General features: G+C 38.2%; 2 protein-coding genes across 3 annotated transcripts; both read left to right on the forward strand.

The window, feature by feature from the left end:
- Positions 1–5,522: 5,522 nt before the first annotated feature.
- LOC118557422 (transmembrane protein 33-like) lies at positions 5,523–15,361 on the forward strand. Its single transcript, XM_036127413.1, has 8 exons — positions 5,523–5,625; positions 6,298–6,364; positions 8,772–8,866; positions 8,962–9,149; positions 9,990–10,057; positions 10,764–10,897; positions 12,521–12,604; positions 13,231–15,361. The coding sequence occupies exons 2-8, from the start codon at positions 6,317–6,319 to the stop codon at positions 13,358–13,360; spliced, it is 747 nt and encodes a 248-aa protein (XP_035983306.1). The 5' UTR covers positions 5,523–5,625; positions 6,298–6,316; the 3' UTR covers positions 13,361–15,361.
- Positions 15,362–16,287: 926 nt separating this feature from the next.
- LOC118557461 (Bardet-Biedl syndrome 7 protein-like) lies at positions 16,288–26,213 on the forward strand. 2 transcript variants are annotated; one of them, XM_036127519.1, is made up of 19 exons: positions 16,288–16,752; positions 16,860–16,925; positions 17,770–17,832; positions 17,922–18,097; positions 18,206–18,392; positions 18,604–18,676; positions 18,776–18,883; positions 20,636–20,766; positions 22,020–22,104; positions 22,204–22,306; positions 22,393–22,585; positions 22,720–22,794; positions 22,887–22,955; positions 24,291–24,430; positions 24,566–24,730; positions 25,116–25,225; positions 25,323–25,426; positions 25,510–25,633; positions 25,739–26,213. In XM_036127519.1, exons 1-19 carry the CDS (start codon positions 16,717–16,719, stop codon positions 25,870–25,872), a joined length of 2,142 nt encoding a protein of 713 aa, XP_035983412.1. In that variant the 5' UTR covers positions 16,288–16,716; the 3' UTR covers positions 25,873–26,213. The 2 variants fall into 2 exon arrangements, with proteins under 2 accessions (XP_035983412.1, XP_035983413.1); XM_036127520.1 differs by having other exon boundaries at positions 22,890–22,955.
- Positions 26,214–27,092: the final 879 nt, after the last annotated feature.

The raw sequence follows: 27,092 nt of genomic DNA on the forward strand, positions 1-27,092 counted from the left end.
TATTTTTCAGGGAGTTCTGCATTTATTACCACATGGGGCATGAAACCAACCAAAGAACAAAAAAGAAAAAAAGAAAAAAACAAAATTATTTTAAATATGCATGTTTGCTGGAATGTTGACGTGCTCTTTAACAGTGATGTGGAGCTGTCCCTTCAGAACCATGACTGTGTTCTCAGTCTGCAGGTACGGATGAAGATATTCGGGGCCCCGGATCACTGTGGACCTCGACACAAAGTGCATTAAGCCTTCTGATCCCTCTCAAACCATGTGATTAATTCACTCCCATTGAAACCCGAGCGGGCAACGAGTGGAGGGACGTGACCAATGACATAATAGGCTCTGTCAAACAGCCCCGCAAAACGCCCAGACCATTTGTGGTGACAATCCTGATGCCATCAGTTCCATTATGGGCCCCCATTCAAGTCACAAACAAACATAGCTTTAGTGTGCGAAAGGGGAGAAAACAGTGCTTTTAGGCGGAGCCCCCTTTCTGTGTGTGTCAGTCGGCTCAGAGGTTCGGGGAGGCCATCAGATATCATCTGATTAATTACGAAACAATGAGTTGTTATCAAAAGAAAACCAACATCAGCGGACACATACCGTCTGTTTAATCCCAACAATATGATTTAACATTTTAAAACGCACCTATTTCTGATTTTTTTTTTTAAGTTTTAATGTTTGTTTGTTTTTTTCATTGTTGCCTCATGATATTTTATATGCAAAGAAAATAAAGATGCAAGACTTTCATTCCGTTGTGAGATTTTGACGTATATACGTGAGGCATCGCTGCTTGACGAGTTAAACAAACCAACCAGAGAATAAGAATAAGAATAAGAAGAATAAAACAGATCTCATGAGAAAAAAAACAATCAATTTAAAAATAAAGGGAACATAAAAATGTTCTTAGTGGCAAGAAAATTCCTGCAGGTTTTTTTATGAGATGACAAAGTGCGCAGAGGTAAGACGTTCAGTGCTGATGCATTCAGTAGCCTATGTCGTGTGGATCCTTTCCATACCTTTTATATATATATATTGGACAACCTTTAAAATGTATTATGTTTATTTATCCAGTTTTAAAGTTAAAAGCTACGTTTTCATTTTTAACATCGGCAGGATCAATTCTGTTACAAACCAACCACAAATATCAAATATTTCCCCTTATAATGGAGGGGAAAACACTCAATAGGAAAATGAATACATGTAATCACTTTTTAAATTAATTTTTTTAATGATGGATTTTTGCACATTTATGCAACGAAATGTAGAATCGTTCAAAATGTTGGAAAACAGAAAATTAATGTAGGCGATTAATGAAATTAGGGCATTAAAGAAAATAAACGATTTATTGTTTTAAATTATGCGTTCTATGTCAAATCTTAAACTCCAACATTCAAAGTCCGAGATAAACTAATTCTTGTAAATCAAGGCGCGCCTTTATCCTTTTTGCGCACAGAAACGCGTCTTTGACGGTGCGGCGGAGGATAAAAGGAGCAGGACAATGGGTTTTATCGTTTCTTCGGAGAAAATTCACCGTGTCCTTCTCATTCCTATCAAACACGCTCGCTTGTTCATTCTCACCTCCTTCCACGCCCTGTTTGCTTTGGACGGAATTCATCCACAGACTGAGACGGAGATGGTTTATTTGTTTCTCAGCTCTTTTCCTTCAGCGTAGCGCTCTCAGTCCTCCTAAATCTCTGCTTATCTTGAAAACGACTGAAGACGCTTTGATCGGGAAAGGTTCAAAGACAGAAAGCTGAGGATTTTTAGTCGAGTTGTTGGTGAAGGAATTCAGAAAAAAAGCTCCAGTAAATACGGACTTTAAAAACACTGATTCATAGTTTTAATACTTATTTGAAATCTAAATAAAAAAAACGGAAAATTGCGTTATGATTGTATATCGCCTGTTTTATATCCTTTATTATATCACGCTTTTTCTCTTAAGTGCATTCCATTAAATTGTGTCTTTATATTATTGAGCCACAACAATGTGTGGAATCATAAAATGGCACACAGGATAATATCGCTTTAAGAGCTTTTTTGTCTCAATTTCACACAAAAAATAAAAATAAAAATAACCACCCTTCCATTAGGTGGGTTATAATATAGGCCTACTGCATTTTAATTATTCTGTATTTATTAAACGAAAGCCTAAAAATAGGATTTCAAAACAATTAGACAAATAATTGAGGTTTGATTTGGATTTTTGAAATCCTGTGATTGAAATTAGTCAGTCATCGTGAATATATAACATTTTAACTCCATTTATTAGAAAATAATACACATTTACAAATGCTGATTATTAAAAGCAATCGGGCTCTGTGTCACCTCTAAGATGTGGGACTTTTTTTTAAATATACCAGACTACTGGGGTATTTATATATGTATATATATATATATATATATATATATATATATATATATATATATATATATATATATATATATATATATATATATATATATATATATATATATTTTATTATTAATATTTCTTTTAACGTCGTAAAACACCGGCACGGTTGATCGGTTTGCAGCAAACTTCTGTCTCGGTTTTCCCCACGGAGCTGCGCCAAATTAAAACTCGGTCAGAAAATGTCTCATTTAAATTCTCACCTTGAGCTCTCTGGTGGCTGTTAGCAGTCCGAAAGGAGCTGACGCTTTCGAAATGAAACAGCCCGTGTAATGATGTTCCGAGCTCTAGTGCTACAGCCTCCCTTTTTTTGGACGAAATTTTTAAGAGAACCCCGTTTCGCAGCAGGCAAACAGAAGCACCAGTTAAAGATGGAAAATGCATGCAAAGCAGGCCGGGCGCCGCAGCTTTACTTACTCTGTGCGCTGTTGCTGAGCTGAGTCTCCGCTGTTTAATTACGACCCCTAATTTCCCCATTCGGAGATAGTGTCAAAAACCTGCGACTATTTCTCAGAGATTCCCTTTAACAAGTGGAAACTTTGTGTCCTCCTGCACCATTTTATACATGATGAGCCGGCAGTAATGGGATTATTAAACAAAAACGTTTCAGGCGCTGGCGTTAACCTTTTTTAATGCCTAATTAGGTTTTGCAAAGAAATAATTAGATTCTACAGTGCTTACACTGCCTATATTTTCAAATGGCATCTGCAGCAAACACATCACCCCGCGACACCGCTGCCAATAATCTTCGGATGTATGCCCCTCAGAATCGGTCAGATGTAAGATTTTAAACATGTTTCGACCAAATAAGTGCACTTAAAGCTAAAATAATTTTCCTGAACGGCTGCAGGCCGAGCTGGTGCCGGATCAAAGTCTGGCCGACTGCGCCCCCTGGTGGTATGAAATGTGTACTGACAAGTACTGGAGAAGGTTTGAATACAAATGGCGTGTGCACATGTCTGCTACAGCGTTAGCAAATAGGTTATAGTGTCGTCCGATGAGAATAGTGGACAAAAGAGGAGGCAATTCTTTATCTATGGAAAACAGTTTTGGAGAAGCGAAAATAAAAGTGGCGCAGGCGCAGTGTTGAGAGTTCGGTAAACGTCATTCTCTCTCTTGCTTTCTTTAGGACACAGTGCAAAAATCATTGCCCTTAAAATCGTGATATTTTTCCATTGAGAAATTTCCAGTGGCCTATTTTGAATGTTAAATCAATTTCGAGCTTTTAAAGCTGCAGCTTAATTTTTATTTTATTTTTAGGGGTGGAATAATAACGACAACTTCATTGAATTTTAAAATCAAGAATTATATTAGCAAGTTTGAGATTTTACGCAAATGTTCTTTAATACACAGAGGTTCAATATTCAAGGTTGAAAAAAGATTAAATAATATTCAGATATTGTTCCTTTTGCAAGTTATACAAATGTACTAGTCTTTAGCACAGGAAGGTCAAAGTGCATTTATGGCCCTTGGAATTATTTAGTGTGGCCCCAGACCGCAGTTCAAGAATGGTAAGAAAAAGTAGATGGACACTTTTTGTAGCATTTAAAAACTGAGGTTTTTAATGAAAAATGTCTATCTTCTTATATGGAAAATGTTAAGTACTAAATAAAACATTATTTTAATAAACGTGTTTTATTTTTATATTTACTTAGGCACAACCATTCATGAGCACAGGCATCTACCTGAAAGCTTTAGAGAACTTCATGCTTCCCTCTCCTCATTTATATTTCAAATATGTTTTGGCAACTACTCACATTACCAAAGCTCCAAAACACATACTGACCATAGTATTGCTGTGTCATCAAACTCGGCAGACCTATACTCTGTAAATATTCTGCTGAGAATGACAAGAGAAAAAAAAGAGACCAGACTCAACAACGTGGACAAGCTGTAGACTGCTATAAGCAACCGGAACTTCCTTGACTCCTGATCAGTGCAGAATCTCCTCCGAGCCATGCCGGATCTATGCAGTAATGCAAGCAGAAGGAGTCCTGACCAAGTAAAGTGTGCATACAATCATATATTAAATAAAAAATAATATGTTTCCAATGAGGCTCGTTTGTCTGATTAAGGGTATCTTTTAAGATATCAACCCTTAAGCAGGAAATTTAAACAAAAACATGTTTTTTATCCACATTGCTGTATTTCAAACGTATTATTGTAATCCTAAATGTCATGTTTTCATTAGTTCCATCCATCCATACCTGCTTATCAATGCAGAGTCGTAGGGTGCCCATCTCCGTCAACGGAACTGGCACACTTACAGGTTGCTAGTTGTTTTCATTAGATCTAAAGGGAACATCACCATTATTAACATAAATAAAGGCTTGCAAACATCAGTCTGTGTGCAATTAATAATTTGTTAAGGCTTGGGGATAATTCAATAACAATATATATTGATTGTTAGACGTATATCCATGATAGAAAAAAGGTGAATAAAAAGTTCAATCGAATAACAGTTTTTCTTCCTTTTGCATTCTCCACCAATCACAACGCAGACCCAGGAACGCTCCGTCAGCAAGCCCCGCCCCCTTCAAAGAGTTCAGCGAGCACGCGTTTTTTTTTCCTTTTTTTTTTTTTAATTGCAGTTTTGGTGAAAGTTGGTTGAATAAAGGGTTGAGTTTTAATTCAGTGTTTATTTGTTCTGTATCTAAAAATAGGTCGCTTAGCAACAACATAAAATTATCAGGGCTGCACTTAAAATATATGTTTTGAATTTGTTGACAATTATCGATATTGATTAATATGATTTCTATTTTATTGATATGTTTTTTCTATCTCGTCCAGCCCCGTAATGCGTGTCATTTTGAGAATAGAGTCAGTGAAATAAATGAAAATGTTTTAATGATATTCAAATCAAATATAACTGCTGTACAATTATTGGACTTACTTTCTAGTGGACCAAGATATCTGTAATAAAATATAGTTTTTTTATTGCTTAAGTATAATATTCTAATTTGCATGATAAATACACTGGTTTGTTTCCGCTGTAATCTCTTTCTGATCACACATAAACCTTTAATAACGTCCACCACCAGAGGGAAATGTTTTCTGCCTGGTCACGGAACTATCCGTGAAATATCGCGAGAAGTCGCGCTGCATCATCGTTTGAGAAGGTCAGCTGATCATTTACTACATACAGTAGTGACCGGGCAGCTAGCTGCATGACACGGGATTATTCGACCCTGTGAAGCGCTTTATTATAACCACATGTAAGATGAAGGAGATGTTTTTAGGCCCTAACCGGCCATGTTTGGGCAGCAGTTAAAACGTGCAGCGCTGTCAGGGTAACGTGACTGCAGGCGGTGAGGACCGGCTAGGAGGCTAACGTTAGCTGCAATCTCGTAACGATGGCAGCAGAATATTCTAGACCATCGTCGGCTAACATTAGCAACTGGTGATGACATTGGTCTTACAGTCGGTAGATTTCACCATTAGAAATCATCTAGGGTGTGTTTCTGTGGGTTTTTAGTTTTTCCGTTGTAATCAAACTGTTCAAGGCTAGGTCCGCTGGCTAGCTGGACAGCTGCGTATTAGCTCGTCCACGGGGCATATTAAATGTAATTATCAATGATTAGTTCCCGTGTTTGTCCTGGTGGGTGCCAAGAATAGCTTTAGCTTTCAGTGCCTCCCAGTTATGTGTGCGTTCAGTGTTACATTTGGGTTGCTTTTTTATATAATTGTACTTCCCAGCACAGTTTGCAAGAGAAACGACCAGTTGTAATGTACATTGATGGATAATTTTAGAAATACGAAAGCAGCGTGTGTGATCCTTTTCAAAAATATGAACTTCAGAAAAGATTTGTCATTTATGTGACGCTTTGTTACTGTGCTGAACCAGTGTCACTGATCCCAAGGGATTTTTGTTTTTTTCTTATCAACAGAGCAACTTTATACTGAGAGATGGCTGACAATAACCAAGGAACCCCTCCTCCCCAGCTGGGGCCTGTGGTAAGTAGGCTGGATCTAATCTCAGTTTTGAATCTTTCAGATCCACGTGGGCAGGTAGGGGTAGGTATGTTTGTAAAATCACAAGCTGTTAGTGTGTATGAAGAACCAAATCCTTTCGTCTGTGTAGATGACTCAAAGCTTGTGTCTGATGTCCTAATGTGCACGCCGTACTCTGATCCCTATACAAACGTATGCATATTACTACCGGGTGATTCAGTCCTCTCTGTTTCAGCAGCACGTTCATGTCCTGTCTTGCTCCCTGATGTGGAACTGGAAAATCAACTACGTTTACGTTAACAAGCGTGCCTCCTTCACATGGTGAACATCCGGCACTTTAAAAGCTTTAAAAAGACTTTCCAAAGATAGATTGTAATGGCAAAATGAACCTGAAAGTGCACTAAATGTAGTTTTAATTATTACTTAAATGTATATAGCCATGTAATATGCTTATTAAAAAAGACCAAAAACCGTTTGATCATGATAAAATAGGGTTATATACGCCAAGCCTCCATCTTGATAGTGTTTTGACAGTCCTTTTTGAGCCGAAAAATAATCCCCTCTCGGACGCCGTGACCAGATATAAACAGACGTGGCGACATTGAGTGACAGTATCGCAGAACTATTATAATGCCAGTTTGCTTAATTAATAAATCAATTGTAAATAAAGCCAGACAGAGCCTGACCCTTTGCAACGCCTCGGAGTAAAGCAGCAGCTCGGAGTGATCAAAGACCAATGTTATTAATTAAATAAACCAACCTACGGCAACTCTAAAAGCCTCATATCAGAACATTTACTCACGTCAGTCAACTCTGGTCACATCTGAGCCTCGGCAGGTTTAGCGTCCGCTTCAGTGAACACCAACGTTCAGACTGTATTCCTAGCGATATTCCAGTCTTTTCGCTCTGGAAATCATATATTTGCGCAGTACATACTTAAATTGTAAATACACACAAATGGCTTTATTTACAAGTTCAGCAAAAACACCAAAATAACAACTAATGCGCCAGCAGGACGTAATCTTTCATTAAATCTTTGTATGCGACCAGATCAAATCCACAGTTTTTATGGATGGGCACAGATTATTTGGTCGACTAAAAAATTAAATTGTGCTCATCTGCAGGTAAATCTACCACCGTTTTGTTGGACTTGAATAAACCCAGGCTTTGTTGCTAAAATGAATTCATATGTCACATCTGTTACAGCTGTTAATGTAACAGAAATAGATAAGGAATTAGATTCTGGGGTTTTTACTTCATGTTTCTGTGGAGATTCTCTAAACCTCCTGGGAAATGTGGCACCGTGTAGCATAAACTACCAATCAGTGGGACGGAGTACACTCCGGCAAACATGCATGCTTTCAAATGATGCCAAGATCATGTATGCTGGGTAAAAGTTAAGTAACAGCATTTTAGAATCTCAGGTTCTGGGGAAATCTATGTCTCGGCGTACATTAAAATGTGCAAGGTTGTAGCTAAGACAGAACGTTCACTGCCAAACATTAATAGGTAAAAACAATTCACCGTGTGTTTCAGACGTTGACATAAAGCTTTCAGTAAATTTATATCACTTCATTAACTTCTCACAGTCCTATGGGTTACAAAATGGTCACTATTAAACATTGAGGCATGAAACAAAAAGCACCGAATTGCCAAATCCTTTTCAAACCATATAGTTAAATTGTGAAATAAAGAAAATAACCATCTAACTCCTCTGATAAATTACCCTAACAGTTGTCCTAAGCATCAGAAAGGTGTGTTTTTGGAGGGGTCAAAAGCGTGCAACCCCACACTACTGCTTTTAACTCTTTTTGGTGTTTATTAAGTTTTTTTCTTGGGTTGGAAAGCTGTTCATGTATCAAATCGGTTGCTTTATGGCATATAGGTACCTGAACTAACAGGCTATTACACTTACAGCCCTGCTGTGTTGAGAACTGGAAGAGATTTTTGATTAATTGAAGTTTGTGTTAACTTTGCTATCGTGCTTCAAACTTTAACCAGTGTTAGCTAATGAGAAGCTAGAAGAGGCATCCCTAAACTTATTCAATAATTCCTTTGTTCCCTGTGCAGTTTTTTTGTCTTTTATTTTTGCACTGCTTCTCCTGGACGGATCCTTTTTTTTTTCAAAACCGAGTTTCCCATCTGACAATAAAATGATGACAATACAAACAGCCGAAGCTGCTAATAATAGAAACTGATCAAGATTTGGAAACCTATAAAGGTGTGCATGTGAAAGAAACAGTTAAAGGTCTTTTACGTCTTGAATTATGGCTTTATGAGTTATTAATCGTACTTTCAGATGTTCACAGTGACAAAGGGGTTCTAAAATTTTAGAAATAACAGTACAGACACAATGGTAAGTGTGAATATACGTTTGTTGTAAAGTCATTCTTATATTTATTCCCACCAGCAATTTCTAATGAGCAACAAGCTGGAAACTGCGATGTGGCTATCCCGTCTCTTCACGGTCTACTGCTCTGTAATGTTTATTCTCCCAATTCTGGGGTGAGTTCCCATCGTCACTGTATACCTCAGCTCAGAGATTTTCACACACCAGCATTAATAAACCATCTGCTTAACGTCACCTTTTGTGATTTCAGACCTCATGCTGCAGCAAACTTCTATCAGCGAGCCCTGCTAGCCAACGCCCTCACCAGCGCACTTCGCCTACACCAGAGACTCCCACGCTTTCAGCTGAGCCGAGCGTTTTTGGCCCAAGCTCTGCAAGAGGACAGCTGTCATTACCTGCTGTACTCCCTCATCCTGGTCAACTCCTACCCCATCACAAGTATCCTTCGCTTTAAATGGTTTTCACTTCAAAGGTTAGGTTTCCAGTAGTGGTTTTGAATTATTTGATAGTTTTGACTAACAGCGATACAGAACGTGACTATTTGGATCACAGTCAAAAACTAAAACGAAGAGGAGCACTTCTGTTCTACTTCTCTCTCTAGCAATACGAGTGCGCTCTCTGCTGTCCAATTATCTCTTTTGCTAGCCAACCTTCAAGGATTCAGAACTATTAACCGCTTTATTAACAATAATGGTGAAATGAACTGCTCTCTTTGTAAAACCTACGGTGTTTTGCCTTTTACCAGCCCATGTTTTGTAATGTCCACTTTGCGCCGCCACTCAGACGGTGTTTCTCATACAGCAGCAGTGAAAAGAAAAGAAGAGGCAGATTCAGCAAAAATGTGATGGCTACAGCTATGGAAAATGCACAGTGGCAGTGTGAAGAGGAAATGAAGGAGCTTCTAAAAATTTTGTTATTAAGGGAAAGAAATGAAGGAGGAGAATAAACAGGGCACAGAGGAGAGAGAGCAACCTAAGATGACAACTAGGAAGGGAGAAAGTGACAAGAAACTAAAGCTGCGTATTATTCTAAGGTACAAGTAGGACGGTGTAAGACCTCTTTCCAGGCTCACAGATATTACAACCCCCCCCCACCCCCCAATAAACGTGTAGAAATCCCCCTCTGCGAAGCTTGTAAGGAGGGAATTCCCTCCTTTTTTGAAAACTGAATTTCAGGCTCTGATCACATGGTTTAGATTTAAAATGTGTTTTCTTTGACTAATTGTTTGCTACATAACATTCCTAAGAGCTTTGCTTGGTCCTTAACGTTTGTGTTCAGTGAGCATCTTCCCAGTTTTCCTGTTTTCGTTACTTCATGCAACCACCTACACAAAGAAAGTTCTTGATGTGAGTATAAGTCGTTAATCGACTGCTGTGCCTTTCACTGCACCTGATGTATGCCTGGAAACAGGGTTCTCATTATGAAGTCGATTGAAAAAGTTTTTGTCCCCAAGAGGCAATTCATTTGCAAAATGAATACACTTCAAATTAATGAGCACTCGGCCAAAAAAAATCAAGACTTTAAACATTAAAACAAAATTTATGGGATAATAGCAGAACTCCAGGCAGCACAATTTTAACAGCAATGATTTAAAAACCCAACAGATAAGGGAATGAAATACCTCAGGTATCGGTTAGATCTTGCCTTATGGCCATTAGTAAAGCTCCTTCTTGATGGCAGGAGCTGAAAGATGTTTTAGAAAAGATGCCGAGGATTATTAAGGATTGATGTTGCTTGTTCTGAAGACCAGATTAAAGTCTCAAATCAGCTCTAACAATTTTAGTACAGATCTTAACTATGCCTAATAACCTCCTTTTTATTTGTCATGCTGAGGTTACCAAACCAGCACACCCTTCCAAAAGTTAGTTATTTCTGTCTAATTAAGCAGCTGTAGCCTGGATACACACATTTTACCAACTGTTTAATGAAAAGTACTAAATACAAATGTCATTGCTTTTGTATTTATTTTAAGGCAAACTCTGTGCCCCACTAAAGGCTATTTGTAACACAGCTTTTTCATCAGTGATTGACTTTTTTTCCCCCCAACTGCAGTCCATGGGTCCAGGCAGCCTGATGTTCATCAGAAACCTCCTCGACCGACTGACGGCCAATCAGCAGAACATCCTGAAGTTTATCGCTTGTAATGAGATCTTCTTAATGCCAGCTACTGTTTTCATGCTCTTCAGGTACATTTACAACAAAAGTCTTGGGTTTCTGATGCTACGAGACATTGCAGAGCCTGAATGTAGCCATTTGTACATTTATTCCATGTAACCCTTTTTGTAAAGCTTTTTATTACTGTTTAGGTAAAAGTTGCACCAGTCAGATATTTATTGTCTATTTATGAACCAATACACACTTTAGCCACTTTGGGTTTCTGCTTAAGACCTGTTTTAATTAGTGTTCAAATATCTTTCTAGCTTTTGTGCTGTGAACGTTTATGAGGGTTGTGAACCAGGCTGACATCAATGTTTGTCCGAGAGAGAAGATCTTTTAAAAATTAGTTTTACTAGTTTATAATGAAGACAAAACTATTTGAAGCTGAGGTTCATTTCACTCATTCATCAATTTGACAAAACCTCCCCAAAGCAGCTACGGATGAATGTTCTGTACCATGTGGCAAGGCAAATGTGTCTGTATAGCACATTTCAGTACAGAGACAACACAAAGTGCTTTACATGATTAAAACATTGGAGAATAAAAACAGAATAAAAGCAAGTAAAAAAAAGAAAAGTTGGAATGAAATGTAGAAAATTTTAAAAGTAAAACACGAGAGAATGGAAACTAAAAGCAAATATTAATGATTTTCAAAACAGTTGGACTATAAACTTGAACTAATGACGCATCAATAAAACAATTTAACTAGGACAGTCAAAGGCGATCCTAAACAAATGTGTTTTTAATCTTGATTTAAAGGAACTCAGGCTTTCAGCACTTTTACAGTTTTCTGGAAGTTTGTTCCAGATAAGTGGAGCATAGGAACAAAATGCTGCTTCTTCATGTCTGGTTCTGGTTCTGGTTCTGCAGAGCAGGCTGGAGCCAGAAGACCTGAGTGGTCTGGAGGGTTGATGCACTGATAACAAGTCTGCGATGTATTTAGGTGCTAAGCCATTCAGGGATTTATAGACTAAAAGAAGTATTTTAAAGTCTATTCTCTGAGATCCAGGGAGCCATGGAAGGACTTTTTTAAGCTACCCCCAAAAAATTTAGCTTGAAACCACCAGAAAATGACCAGAATCCGCCGAATACCTAACTCTGCTGTAGGAGCCCAAATGAACAGCTGACGGGCCTCTGCAGAAAATACCGACTTTATTTTTAAACTCCTTAGTGACACAGCGTAGCAAGTTTCTTCTCTTCGTAACAGTGTCCACTCCAAAGAGTAATATCTTTACCCTGCCACGGTAGCGTTTACTTTACTGATCAGAAAGAGATCTATTTATTTTAACTGGCCAGTTACCTGCCAAGACACAGGTGACAATAAAGTTTTCCATCTTTGTTGTTGTCTCATATCCATGTTGAAACAGGGTTCTTCAGGACATCCTTTACATAAAGAAGCATGATTTTTATCACCAAGCTGAACGCAGCAACTACTTTAATCATGTTTTTATATTTATTGAAACTCTTTAGGAACAAACAGTTCTGAAAAAAAATTTTCACAACTGTTTGTTGGTATTGGGAGGTTCAAGCATCATTAATTGGAATAATTATTGTCACGATAAGTCGAAATTCTTATCATAAGTGAAAGAATAAATTCCCTTGCCTAAAATGGAGTTAAAATATGTCTGGTATGTCCTTTGTCTCTTTAACAGTGGTCAGGGAAGCTTGTTGCTGCCGTTTATCTACTACCGATTCCTCACGCTGCGTTACACATCCAGAAGAAACCCGTACTGCCGGTAAGATGTTAAATATGATATTACCGTAACAAAATAAAAATGTAAGATGGGTTTATTTCAGAATATGAGGACTTTCCTGCAGTTGCATCCCAAAAAAATTGAGAAGTATTATATTTTTATTTTTTGAATTTTTAAGTTTGTCACATCATTGTGACTCCTACTTTATACAACTTTGCTTCAGATTATTTAGTTTTGTTTTTTTGTGAGCACAACTCTCTTAAGATCCCAACCACAGCATCAGGTTGAAGGTTCAGCTTTAACTGTGTTATCCCAACACCTTGGTAAATAACTTTTTCAAATGGTGTACTTTGTTCTTCACAACAAATGCATTAACAGTCGTGGAAACTTCTCCCAACGCTCTGATTGTACAGCTGCAGCACTTTGTTTATTTTCAGATGTAGGAATACAGTAGTGCAAGTTAAAAAGTGCAAAACAAATGATCATTGTTGGCCTTCTGTCAAGTAAAAGTTACTTTGCTGTCTATATTAGTGTTTATTGGAATGTACAACAGTTAAATGGGGTTTGAGCTGCTATGTAAAGAAGTGCAATACAGGAACATTTAGTCATTTGCTTTTCTGAAGTGTCAAATTTGAGATTTCGTATTTCTACACATCTTCCCTCTCCAGCACTTTGTTCACGGAGCTGCGAATTCTCCTGGAGCACTTCATCATGAAGCCTTCGTGCCCTGCTTTTTTGAGGAGGATGTGCCTCAGCAGCATCGCCTTCGTCAGCCGCCTCGCCCCCACAGGCGTCTGAGTAGACTACGCAGAAGTTGTTCCGTTTTTTTCTTTGTTTGTTTTTTTATTTTATTTTTTGGTTTTTCAGCCATTTACGATGTGACTTAAACTATGAAGGGGACAGATATCGCCATCAATGGATGAAACCGTTTTTGAATGTCAACTTTACTGTCTGACCTCCCTTTTTTTACCTGTATATTGAAGACAAGCCAGTAAAGCACTGAAGTCTCATAGTGATATTTCTTTACTCAGTTTCTGGAAATTCACTATTTTACGTTGGCTGAACGGAGAACAGCTGATACCAGCTGCACTCTGTCTTATTTTGTTTCATGTCATTATTTATTCATAAAAAATGTTTATTCTGTGATGAAAAATAACATTCTGAGGTTATAGAGACTTGAAGCATGATTATTTTTTTTTTTAAAGATGTACTTTTGTTTGCAACCTTTATTATGAACTAAATGCCTCACTTTCAATGTTTTCCTTCAATGCCATCAAATAACTCCCCCCAATTAACATTCATAGGTATGTAGCTTTGTCGTCAAAATGGATGTTTAGCTCAGAAAATATCTGCTGTATTTTTTTCAGAATATTTTAAGGTACCAGAGTTCTTGCTGTAGGATTTGTTTGAAATAATTTGCACAATGCATGTCATCCTTCTCATTGTATCTCAGTTTTTATCACAGCTCTGAACTTTTTTAACTCATTGATGTTGCAGTAGGTTCTCCTCCTCAATGCCTGATTTCTTTATATTTTATGTGCTTACATGCCCTCAGAGACACCACATTTTTATGACGAGAATAAAGCTAAATCTCTTAAGTAAATCAGGATTATCTGTTCTGATACGCATTTTTTTTATTTTTTTTTAATACATAGGTTATACAGGGTTTTTTTGTTTTTGTTTTTTTTACAATAAACTACAATATCAAGAAAACTTATTTCACTAAACATATCAAAATGTAAAACTCATTTGGTGTCCAAAGTGTGGTGCGGGGGCCATTTGTGTTCCCTGGACTGATTTGCCCCCAATGGCAATTCAAGATGGTTGATGCAGATGGTTGCTTTTTTTAGCTTTAATTAGAGCAAATTTATTACAGACACGTTAAAATCTTACAATGTAGAATGGTACAACACAAAGTAATTATCTTTTAATTACCTTGCTTTTTACATTCTCTTTAATTCATAGTAAAGAAGACCACATATATCCAATGGATTTTACCCAAATGCAGACTTTGCTGCACCCAAATCTGTTTTTAATTAATTTATTAAAATTACCTAACTTACAGCAGGTGTTTTCAAAGACAGATTGACTCAACCTCTGTTTTATTGCTGAGAAAAGACGAAATTATTGCCTATTTCTTTCAATCAAACACAAAAGAATTTGTAAATTGGATGGCCATATTTTAATAAGGCAGCTTTGCCAAACCATTTTAAGTTTTTCTCTACAATGATTTACACATCCCTTTCCTAAAGAAAAGCAGACTAGTTTGTCTAATGTTAATATTCCAAGGGTTCGTAATTAAATTTTTTGGCCCTCGAATGCTTTTGACAACATAATTTTGGCCCCTGTGGCAAAATGTTTGGACATTCCTGATTTAAATGCATTAGTTGTGATGATGCCTTCCATCTAATGAAAACACCAAATACAGATTTTCACAAAATTAGATATATATTTTTAAAGTTTTAATTAGACTTAAAAAAAAGAGTTGTTGCAGAGTTATTGGCCTGCTTGCCAGCTGACTGTCTCAGTTTCTTCCGCCCGCATATTTGCATCATGGGTCATGGTAGTTTGCTAACTACCCAAGGACACTGATTGCCATGATCATACTGAGAGAGTGGACCAACACCAGGAGATGGCATGTTCCTCTATTCACTGATCTTCACATTGGATTTAGAGTTACTAGGCTTCTGTTCCCCCAGATTATTTATCCGGACTCTACGGACTTTGATTTCCAAATGTAACACAGAATTTTCTTCTTTTCATTTATAATAAAAAAGAGGACTTTTTTTCCTCATCCCAGGTAGGAGTCATGTAATATTTTGATACATTTTTCTTCCATTTAACTTTCCTGCTTTGATACAAGTCTGTACAGTGAGACCTACTGGCTTCTTTAAACCTCCAAAATTGCCTTTCCACCCTCCTTGTATAGGGCAGAGATTGTCTGCTGGACAACCTACAGTTGTCTTCTTCATGATTTTATAGGATTTAAGACCTTCTGTATTTAACACTTTTTTCTTATATTAGCTTTATGTAATGTTCTGCATTGAAAAGAGACTTTAGCTTTTCACTCACCAAATCATATATGTATTTTAATTTTTAAACGGAATTACTAAAAATTACATTTTGATTTTTCCACTGGACTGTAAATCCATTTACATTTTGTGGTTGGAGTCAAAAACTTCTATAGATTCAGCTCAAGATTCCACACGTCTGAAAACGTAAGAAGCCAACAACTGTAAAAGTGCTGAAAGCCTGAGTTATTTTAAATAACTCAGGTTCTTTCGTTATTTAGGATTGCCTTTGTTTTTTGTAGTTAGAAGTGCTGCCAAGAATTATATATGTACATTTCCTTTTTGGGGGCCCCTGCCAGTCAGGAGCCCTAGATTTGTCCTAACTTTCCCCCCTTTACAACGCCCCTGGTTGTAGTTAACCCGTTAACTGAAACATCATTGGTTTAAGTTTGTCGGTAGTCTGTTTTTAAAATCATCGATAGTTACCATTTCCCATGTTTTATTTTGTTTACATTTTTCTACATTTTATTCCGACTTGCTTTTATTCTGTTTTTATTTTCCTATTTTTTAATCATGTAAAGCACTTTGCATTGCCCTTGTAGTGAAATGTTGCTACCAGACAAATAAATTTGCCTTGCCTTGCTTTACAGCCAATCAGCATGCGGCGTCAACCTCTCAGTTCTGCTTTAATCCAATGAAATCGCAGTTTGGGAAAACAGGAAGTCGATGTTGCCTGGCAACGTCAGTTTGATTACATGGTGTGCCGTGATTAATATCCTCAACATTGTCGTTTCACTGAGTCTAGACAGACATTTATGGCAGACAGAGATCATGTTTGACTTCGGTTGCCCACTGCTACTCGTTCGGAGCTCAGGGTTGATCTGCGCTCACTGACCGACAGCTGGCGGCTCATTTAATCGCGTTAGCCAATTAGCTTGCTAGCTAACGTTAGCACGTCGAGCTAATCTCTTCGCTGCAAGTAATCCCAGCCTTGACTGCCTTCGTCGTTCTTTCGTTATTTAGCTTGAAAGAAAAAAAAAATCTGAACAACGTTTAGGAGTCAATTGGATTTTTTTTCTCCTTGGTCGGAAAACATAGTTTGAATATTATCTCAATTTTTTTTTTTTTAAATATTAAAAGAAGATGGAGCTCCACCTACACAGAGTTGATTATACGCAGGTAATCATTCATTAAACGCTGTGTTTGTCGAGCCGTTTTAGTTGCTGCTGAACTGAAATGGATACATTTTGTTTTGCATTATTTTTGCATGCGTGCTCTGCTCTCAGGTTGGTGTGACATCCCAGAAAACGATGAGGTTGCTTCCAGCGTTGGGGAAAAAGGCAACCCAAAAGGTACTGCTAAAAACCACCGCCTAATGTAAATAGACGCTGTTGATTTCCCTCTAAACGTGACCAAATTTAAATTTTATTCCTAAGAAGGGATTTCTTTTTTTGTTGAAAAGGTCTAGTTTGCTTCTAAGAAGCTTGTATTTTAATTATTTAAAATAAGTGTTAGTCCTGTTTTTAAAATGTTTATTTGAACATTAGCTGTTTTCGTGCTTTCTCTTCAGTTTTGACATTATGTAGTTCGTCCTTAAGAAAATTTGACATGAATTAAATGACACAACACGTTGCAATATAAAAACTATTAATACAGTATATAATAATACATAATATAGAATATCTACAATGAATAAGGGAAGTACAGTAATACCTCAGACAGTATATAGTTCAATCAATTTCCTGCATGTATGGTTTTCTGCTGAAAGCTCTTAAGTAATTACCTCACTGGTATGGCATATCAAACTGCCATCTTCTGTGTTTGTTCATAGATTAAACAGATTTAATTAGAACAGAGTGTATTTTTGTGTGTGACAGGCTGCTTGGATCATACTTTGAAATCTAAATTGTCTAGGTTCTGTGAAGTATGGACACATTCTCTTGAATTTTGGAAACTGTTATGTCTGAGTTATTCATAGTTAGAAGCTAAGTAATTTAACTAGCAAACTTCCTCACACAGAAACAACTTTTGTTTACTGTGCTGATTTATGTTTTAAATCAACTTTAGTAGAAGCCTCTGAAATGTGCTCTGGAAATGGACCTCAGATCACCACTCAGTCAGATCTTTATGGCTGAAAATGTGGTTCTTTAAATGGAATCAAGTTTGTTTTCTTGCTCTTCTTTGTGTCTTGTTCAGGTTGCCATAGCTGATCAGGATGGTGTAATCACATGTTTTGGGATGAAGAAGGGAGAAGCCGTCGTGAGTTTAAGTTTTAGACTTATGATCCAGCTGTTGCAGCATTCAGAAGTGACGTTTTCACTGTAAAGAGAAACGACTGTCTGTTTCAGCCTGTGTTTAAGACACTCCCTGGACCAAAGATAGCCAGAATGGACCTCGGAGGAGCTGCAGGAACTCCCCAGGAGAAGATCTTTGTCTGTTCTGGTTCTCAGGTTCGAGGATTTACTAAGAAAGGCAAACAGTTCCTCACCTTTGAGGCCAACCTCACGGAGAGCATTAACGCCATGTAGGAATCTCCTCCCTTTACTGCTTCGTGCTCCATTTCCCTGACTTTTACAGTACTTTGTGACTTTAACTTACTGTATGTGAACGCTAATGGGAATGTTATTTCCAGGCACGTCTCCGGCGCTGACCTGTTTGTGTGTGCGAGTTACATCTACAACCACTACTGTGACTGCAAGGACCAGGACTACTTCCTGTCTGGAGACAAAATTAATGACATCACATGTTTATCCTCAGAAAAGCTTCCTCACCTCGTCCCTGTGTTGGCTTGCCAAGATCGAGTTCTCAGAGTCTTACAGGTAACTATCTAGCTGGATACTTGCATATCATTTGTTGTTTGTCATACAGTGGGGGAGAAAATGTTGCTCTAAATGCTTCCAGTTTATTTAGGTTATTTACATTCAAGCGCCGCATTTAAATCAATGATTGTTTTTTTTTATCGTTTTGCTCTAAGCTTTTGCGTCAGTCTAAGGTTTCTCTTCAGTGATTCAATATAACTCTTAACTTCAGGGATCTGAACTTGCCTATGATGTTGAAGTCCCCGGCCCGCCATCTGTTCTGGAACTTTATAATAAAGATGGAGGCAAGTGAGCTTTGTTTTCTGTAGTATATTTAAGTTGTAAACCTACAAGATTTTGACTTGAACGAGATGCGACATAATGTCTTTTGTTTTTTTCTTCAGGACAGGAAGTCCTTTATGGAACCACAGATGGAAAAATCGGACTGGTTCAGATTGGGGACTGTGCTGCTGTGACCAGATGGGAGATTGAAAATGAAAAAAAGAAAGGAGGTACAGTTTATACACAGAGCTGATCAGAAGTAAACATCCACTCGTCATTGCCATGGTAGTCTTATTAAAATTAATATTAATATTTATTTTAACCGTTCATTTTCCAGGGTGGAATTATTTTACAACATGAAACTTCAGTGATTAAAAAAAAGAATTAGGTGAAATAGTTTGGATGGATTTATTGTAGATTTTTTCTAATCCATGTAGATTTTCATTTATACACACAAGCTCAAGTATATACATACTTTTGCTGTAATTTTTGGATAAGTTTCCCTTCGCGTGTTGCAGACTCATTCGTTCTGACCATCAACAACCTTCTGGGTATTTTACCATCCTTCTTGGCAGAAATGGCAAGCCGGTTGTAATTATTGTAATTATTATTATTATTGTAATTATTCTCGAGAAAAGTTTGTGGTCAGATGAGACGATGATGCGGCCATTCGGTCATTTGGTCAAGAAGTATCTTTGGAGGAATCAACAATAATAACATTTTACCAACTCAAGTATGAATAATCTTTATTGTTATTGTGTAACCATAGGGACATTTTGGTGAGACACTAACTCAGAATTTACACATAACACACAGACACAAGTCAGGACATAATGGTTAAGCTGAATGCTCTGACAAAACTTCCTTAGAAGCTAAAAGTGTTGAGCCAGTCCTCAGCATCTGATAAGATCCAAACGTTCCAGTCAATCAAGACAAATAGCAGTGACTTAACAGTACGATAAAACATCCCCTTGGAGGAATTATGTCAGATCTCTGCAAAATGTTCAAGTTAATTGACATTCAAGTCAACAGGACAGGTAGCAGGCAGTTTACAGGATGATGTAAAATACTGTGCAATTGCATGAATATATTAGACAAACAGGTTTAAATCGGAGGCAACTAGATTTTCGTTCAGTTCTTTCTGAACCTTTCAGCACCGATCCAGGAGTCTTTGTTCTGTAGCTGGAGTGCTGCTCTCTTTAAGGACATGGAGGCCCATCCTAGGCGCATTCTCAGTCAGATGCAAATCATTTACCCAACCCGTCACTGTCCTGGGTCGTTAGAAGCCATTGCTGGGTGTGAGTGGAGTACTTGGTCACCTGAATGATGATGATTCTGCAAAGTGTTGGAGGACCGAGCTGTAAACACTGGGGAGTTGGAAGCTCAAACCTCCCCCTCTGTTTAGTGATGGCTTTTCTCTTTTGACCAAGATGGCTTCTTTCACCCCTCTTTCAACCCATCTGTCCAAAATCTGGACATCATTGAGGTGCAGGTGGACTGCTGAATCTTTCCCCGAGCTGCTGGTCCTCCCGTACTGTGCCATGCGTTTATGGCTAATCTGAACTTTTCCATTTCTAACAAGAAGAGTGGTCTTCATCTGGAGTTCTGCAGAACCTTACTGTTGGTTCTCCCCAGCTTGCTAAGGGACATTTAATCAGGCATCAGTTGGGATGTGGGAGTTCAGTTTAAAATCTGTATATATTTTGACTTTGTGTGGATTAGAGAAAATTCTAATAAATTCAAACTAGTTTGCCCAGTTCTTTTCTTTTTTATTTAAATCCCCAAAACAACATGCATGTCTATAACTGTTATATGTAAACTTCTGAACAGGAATATCATGTTGTACATTGTATTTTATTAAGTAAGTTGTCTTTAAAAAAATCCCAGCCCTACCCATGGTGGAGTTTCAAACTAATTTTGATGCAGACTGTATGGTAGTGGGTTTGGACTACGTCTCAAGCCTCCTCTCTTTCTTCCTTCAGGAATTCTTTGCATTGATACTTATGACATTACTGGGGATGGAGTGAACGACATCCTGGTGGGCAGGGACGATGGGACAGTTGAAGTCTATGGCTTTGACAGCTCCAGTGAGCCTGCGCTACGCTTTGAACATGTGAGTTTCTGTCCCGCATGATGAAGATGCCTTTACTCAGTCTATTTTTTTTTTTTTTATGAATAATAAAGAACATAGTTACTACAGTTAAAAGCTGCTTGACCACAACAGAAGTCACGTGATCAAGTTTTGTAACACATTCAGCCAAATGTGCAGGTTGCCAATACGTTTTAAATTCTGTTTTGAAACTTAAAGCTTTTTATAGCCATTGCATTAATGCATACATTCACTCCCAGTGTCAAATACCCCATGACTGATTTCCAGTGACACAAACACTCTGCTCTAAAAAGTTTACATACAATTGAATATCTTGCTGTTACCTTGGACTCTACTTTATCTTTAAAACATCATCTAAAAAATATATCTAGAATTGTTCATTTTAATATTCATAACTTCAGACAAATCAGGTTATCATTGCCAGAAAATGCTGCTAAAATGTTTCTTCATTATTTGCATTTTTAATACTGTAAAACTAACTGGTCATTGACAAACTTGATACTCTTAGAAACAATACAATCACTATTTAAAAAGGCTTTAAAAGTATTCGATAGAAAGCCTCTGTCCTTTCGTCATTGTCTAATTCTCCAAAAATACAATATTCTTAGTTTTGAATTTAAAAATGGCTGTTCAATATTAAAGTTTTTAAATGGACTCGCTCCACCACCTCTGGGAGAGTTTATGAAGCTAAAATCCAGCACTACTAGAGGTGACTGTGTAATACTTCACAGACGCACAACATTTAGTCAACAGGCGTTTTCAGTCAAGGGGACAGAAATTTGGAACAACATCCCAGCTGTTATAAGAGACTTTGATACATTCAGTTCATTTAAAACCAATTATAAAAGATGGCTCAAAGGGAACCAGATCTCACTAATGTCAGACTATCCTGTGTTAATGTTCCTCTGTCTTTTATTCTATTATTTTGTTATTCATTAATTGATTTATGTCTTCTTTCTAGTGTCTGGTTGTTGTTTTTTTTTCTTTCTTTTTGTCTTATTGACTAGCTAGGGACAACAAATGTAAAGTAGCCTTCGGGCTAATTCTGGCATATTTACATTTATATGTTCATGAATATGCACTGTCCCTTTTTAAATAAAGATTTGTTTTTTTAAAAAAAACATGCATCAAACTTATGTCTGCTGATATTTTATTGTTCTAGATTTATTTATTTTTTTGCAGTCTTCAAACTCAACTGTACTTATTGTTACTGGCTGGTTCTCTAATGCAGGTATTTCTTCTTTTTCTTCTTTCAGGTGTTGACGGAGAGTGTGACCTCCATCCAAGGTGGCTGTGTGGGGAAAGAGCCTTACGAGGAGGTCTTAACCGCCACCTACACAGGTTAGATAACGTGTCATTTTTCTTTAGAAATAACCTTTTCTAATAGTTCAGACCACGTTTAAGTTAAATAGATTCCCTGAATGCTGACAACCTTTTTAGGATGGGTGACTGGGCTGACCACTGAGCCCCAGAGGGCTGAGGCTGTACAGGGAGAGGAGGTCAGGATGAGCAAGGAGACCCAGTGTAAAATAGAAGCACTCAGGTATGAGCGGCATGATGCATTTCTACAAGCCCCTTGTTTTACCGTCAGCGCGGATTTGGTTTCTCAGTGGCGTCGTCCTCTTTTAGGGCAGAGCTGGAGCAGCTGCAGGTTAAAGTCCTGCAGGGGCGTGAGCAATACCAACAGACCAGCCAGTCCAGCACGGCCGTCTCTGCTGTTCCCATCTTCAGCATAAACGACAAGTTCACGCTCTGCCAGGACGATGCCAGCTACAGTCTCACTCTGGAGGTGCAGACGGCCATCGACAACCTACTATTGCAGGTATTGGCAGCAGTGAAGCACTGCTGGTACCATTCAGATCCTTTATTTTAAGTCGGAGGACATTTAATCCTGTGATCTTGTCGCAGACGTGAAGCAGCAGCCTGTAACTTTTAATTGTAATCGTTTCTTCTCAGAGCGACGTCCCCATAGACCTGCTGGACGTCGATAAGAACTCGGCCGTCGTCAGTTTCAGCGAATGCGACTCAGAGGTGAGCTGTGTCAATCTGTGTGGAAACATTAAGCACAGATAAAATGGAAGCCTGCTCTGCTCTTAGATCCCTGACTGAATATTTGTTTCCAGCAGCCAAATGGAAACTTCCTGCTGGCCACATACAGGTGTCAAGCCAATACTACCAGACTTGAGCTTAAGGTAACTATTATGTTTAACTCTGACTTTCCCCAATTTCAGTAAAGGCGAGTAAGTTTGTCTTTATTGCAACTCCCTATTAATGGAAGTCTCATGTTTGGACAGTGGCTTTCAAAAGTGTCAACCCTCCACCTTTTTTTTTTGTTTTTTCCTATTGAAACACCAACATCTGTCGCTCTTTGCAGTCGTATGTCTGTAGTAGCTTTGCAGATCTACAGGCTGAAAGCCTCTTCTTTGCAACAAATTCAAGCTCCAATTAGATTGGGTGGAGAGCGTCTCTAAATATCTGTCAAGTCTTACCACAGATTGTTAGTTTGTTTTCTGTGATGCTGTTTGTTCACCAATGATCTTTAACAAACCTTTCAGGCCTTCACACAACAGCTGGAATAATAAGTTACTCACAGGGGAACCGTGTTTACTAATTGGATGACTTGTAAAAGGAGTTCAATGCTTTATTCGGTAAAAATTGTATTAGTTAAACATCTACTTCGCATTTATGAACAATTTTGTTTAGCTCTGTGAAATTAAATCCCAAATTAAACACATTACAGTTTATTGTTACAACATGACAAAATATGATAAAGTTCCAGGGGGATAATTAGCTCTTTCTATTAGCCAGTTCTTTTGTTAGCAGTCAGAGGAAAGCAGCCAGAGACTAATTCTCCAAAGTCTGATATATTTTTCCACATGTTGTACAGCGCTGGACTGTATCTGCAGAAAGGGCATTGTAATCAGAATACAACATACTTATCTTCTTGGGTGAGCGCGCCCCGTACAGTAGGCTGGACTTAGATATGCAACATAACCTAATTGGTGCTACGCAAATGCTGTGGGCAGGATCGCCTCTGCACGCATTCGTTCAGGGGAACATACTAGAAAAGTGTGTGAGTGTTGGTCCCACGCGTGAGTCTAGTTGTAATAGACCCAGTGATGGGAGAGAGATGCTTTGAGCATTCCTGCAGTTTCTCAGCTCTGAGAAGATTGTTAATACAGAAAGAAATGTTGTTTTGAATACAAAGGAAGTTTCCATGAAATATCATATAACTTACTAAATGAATGCTGCCACACAGTAGATTTCTAGTATCAATTCAAACCCTTTTAATAACTATTCAGCGTATGACAGATCTAACTTTAAACACTATTATTTATAAAAGGCTCATTCTAACAGTATGAATACTTTTTGCCATACACCGCACAAACGTGGTCGCTTTTTTCCTTCCTTTTGTGTCACTGCCAGGTTGATTCCTAAAAAATAATGTTTACCCTCTCCACTTGGTGGTTTTATTTTTTATTTTATATAAGATACAGCCAATAAATAATGTGTTCATCCACAATCAGGTGAGATCCATTGAGGGACAGTATGGGACCCTGCAGGCGTACGTCACGCCCAGGCTGCAGCCTAAGACCTGCCAGGTTCGCCAGTATCAGATTAAACCGCTTTCTCTCCACCAGCGGACACACAGCATAGACCCAGACAGGTAATCGTTTCTTCTGAGCGCATCCAATAACAATTTAACTGGTTATATTTGCATAAAATGCTGGGATACAGCCCATTTAAACCACAGCGATATGTGGAAGTTTAGTTCCATGATCTCTCTCCATTTCTGTTTCAGGCCAATGAACCGGCTCAGTTTGGTGGGGCAGTTCAGTTTTGCAGAGATTCACTCCTGGGTGGTTTTCTGTTTGCCAGAGGTGCCTGAAAAAACGCCTGCAGGGGAGAGCGTGACCTTCTACTTCCATAACACGTTCCTCGGCACACAGCTGGAGGCCACATACTGGTAAGCTCTGGCACATCTGTAAAGGATTCAAGCTTTGATAAAGAGATTGTACGTTAGCTGAACTGGGAAGGTTTTTGTGTTGAAGAAAACTCTTTCAAAGGTACAAACCATGGCAAAATAAATGTTAAATGTAAATATGTTGCTCTGTAGGAAACAAAAAAATAGGATTTTTTTTCATATGACACCAAAGTAAGCCATTAAATTTAATAATCCGATCAAATCAAACAGTTCTACGCCATATCTATGATTTGTTTTCCAACAAAATGAAACAAATGAATCAACATCCTTACAGGGAAGACATACTTACGCATTTTATATATTACATTTTTACCTTGGTTTAATCATCAAGGGAATGTTTCTAACTGTCCTGATTTCCTCTTTTCAGCAAAGGGGAGGGTCACTTTAAGTCGGACAATATTTCCACCATCTCTATTCTCAGAGATGTTCTCTCTAAAGAGGCGACCAAAAAGAAAATCAATCTAAATATTTCATACGGTAGGCCCACTGTTTCTCATCTTTCATTTTCCACTGATGAGTCTTTTGTATTTATCTAGGAAGGTTAAAAACATGGCTGTTGTGTATTATCTTCCAGATATAGATGATGACTCTGTTAGTCACACTCTCCAGATGATCCATCCAAAGCTGGAGTACCAGTTGCTGCTGGCGAAGAAAGTTCAGCTTATTGATGCTCTCAAAGTACGTATTTGGTTAAACGGCAACACATTCTGTCGGTGCTCATGCGTGACCCGGTTCATAATCCTGTCCTTGGTGGTTCTTAGGAGCTCCAGGTTCACGAGGGGAACGCCGATTTCCTGATCCCGGAGTATCGCAGCGTCTTGGACGAGTCTGCCAATCTTCTGGAGGAGTACAAGAAGCAGCCCGCACACCTTGAAAGGCTCTACGGTAAAGTTTAAATCACTGAGTAAAGATTAAACTGTTGTTTTAAGTGAATTTGGATTCTTTAAGTCGTTTACATTCCAGTAATGTGTGGTTTTTTTTTTCCTGCAGGAATGATCACGGATCTTTTCATTGACAAATTCAAGTTCAAGGGCCAGAATGTGAAAACAAAAGTGTCATCGCTGCTGGACATCCTCGACAGTTATGACTTAAATTCACTGTTGGACTTTTTCAATGAGCCATGAACAGACAAATCAGAATGTGTTTTATTTTTGTCTTTGTAATCCAAGCACAGAAATATAATGACCAAAACTTATGTCTAAATTGTGTTATTTTACTGTATTTAGAAACTATTTAAAGATATATTTACATTGCAGAGTAATACAATATTTATTACATTTTTGATATGACTTGAGAAGTGATGCTTGTTTTAATTGAATAATGTATGTCATTTAATGTAATGAATGATGTGAAAATGTTACAAAAAAGAATTCAGAAATTCAGTTTCATCATTTAAAAGGAACTTGTTTAATAAATGTTTCCCAAAACATCAAATCTGTCATTAATAAAAGTATTTATACAGTCATTTCTATGATTATAAATAAACTTTTTAATAAAAAGTATGATATCAAATCAGGACAACTTCTGGAACGTTGCTGTGGTTAGTTCAGTGTTATGAGGGTTGCTTATCAGTGTTGGCTGTTTTGTGTTAAATAAAGAGGCAACAATGAGACGACCCAAAAAACCAGGAATGGTTTACTAAGTGGGGGCCGCAGACATTATTTTTCCTCCTGAATTATTGTTTTTATTTTTTGAACAGCTTTTCAGTATCTGGCATTTGACTAGGTCAGTGTCACTATGGATAGCATTAGGCGATGCCTGGACCCTACAGAGGTTACACAGGCACTCTAACTCTCCCACATCAACACACAGAAGTTTTTCTGTGTCTCTCAGCAGAGTCTCAAGAGCAAGAAGGAGATTTTAGTTACTCTAGGAGAGCTGGACAGGACCGTCAGAGCTCCTAAGCCCATCAGCAGGACCAGTACCTGCTCCTTTGTGCAAAAAGGAGTAGGATGAGTACTGCCATAGCCCTACCAAGTTATTTCCACTGGGCCCCTGGCAGGATTGTCTGACCAAACCATTAGAAACAGACTTTATGAGGGTGACCTGAGGGCCAGACATCCCCTTGTAGTTGCTGTGCTCACTGCCTGGTACCGTAGAGCTTGGCTGGACATTTTGTCAGCAAACACCGGAATTGGGAGGTTTGGCACTGGTGTTCTGTTCTTTTCACTGATGAGAGCAGATTCTCTCTTAGCCCATGTGACAAACGTGAAAGGATCTGGAGAAGCTGTGGGAAACATGTCGCTGCCTGAAACGTTGTTCTGGGAGTCTGGGAAGAGATTCCTCAAGACACTATCCTTCGTCTCATGAGGAGCCCCGACATTGTCAGCCATGCGTACAAGCT

This window comes from Fundulus heteroclitus, chromosome 23 (genome assembly GCF_011125445.2).
Source record: "Fundulus heteroclitus isolate FHET01 chromosome 23, MU-UCD_Fhet_4.1, whole genome shotgun sequence".
NCBI classification, from domain to species: Eukaryota; Metazoa; Chordata; class Actinopteri; order Cyprinodontiformes; family Fundulidae; genus Fundulus; species Fundulus heteroclitus.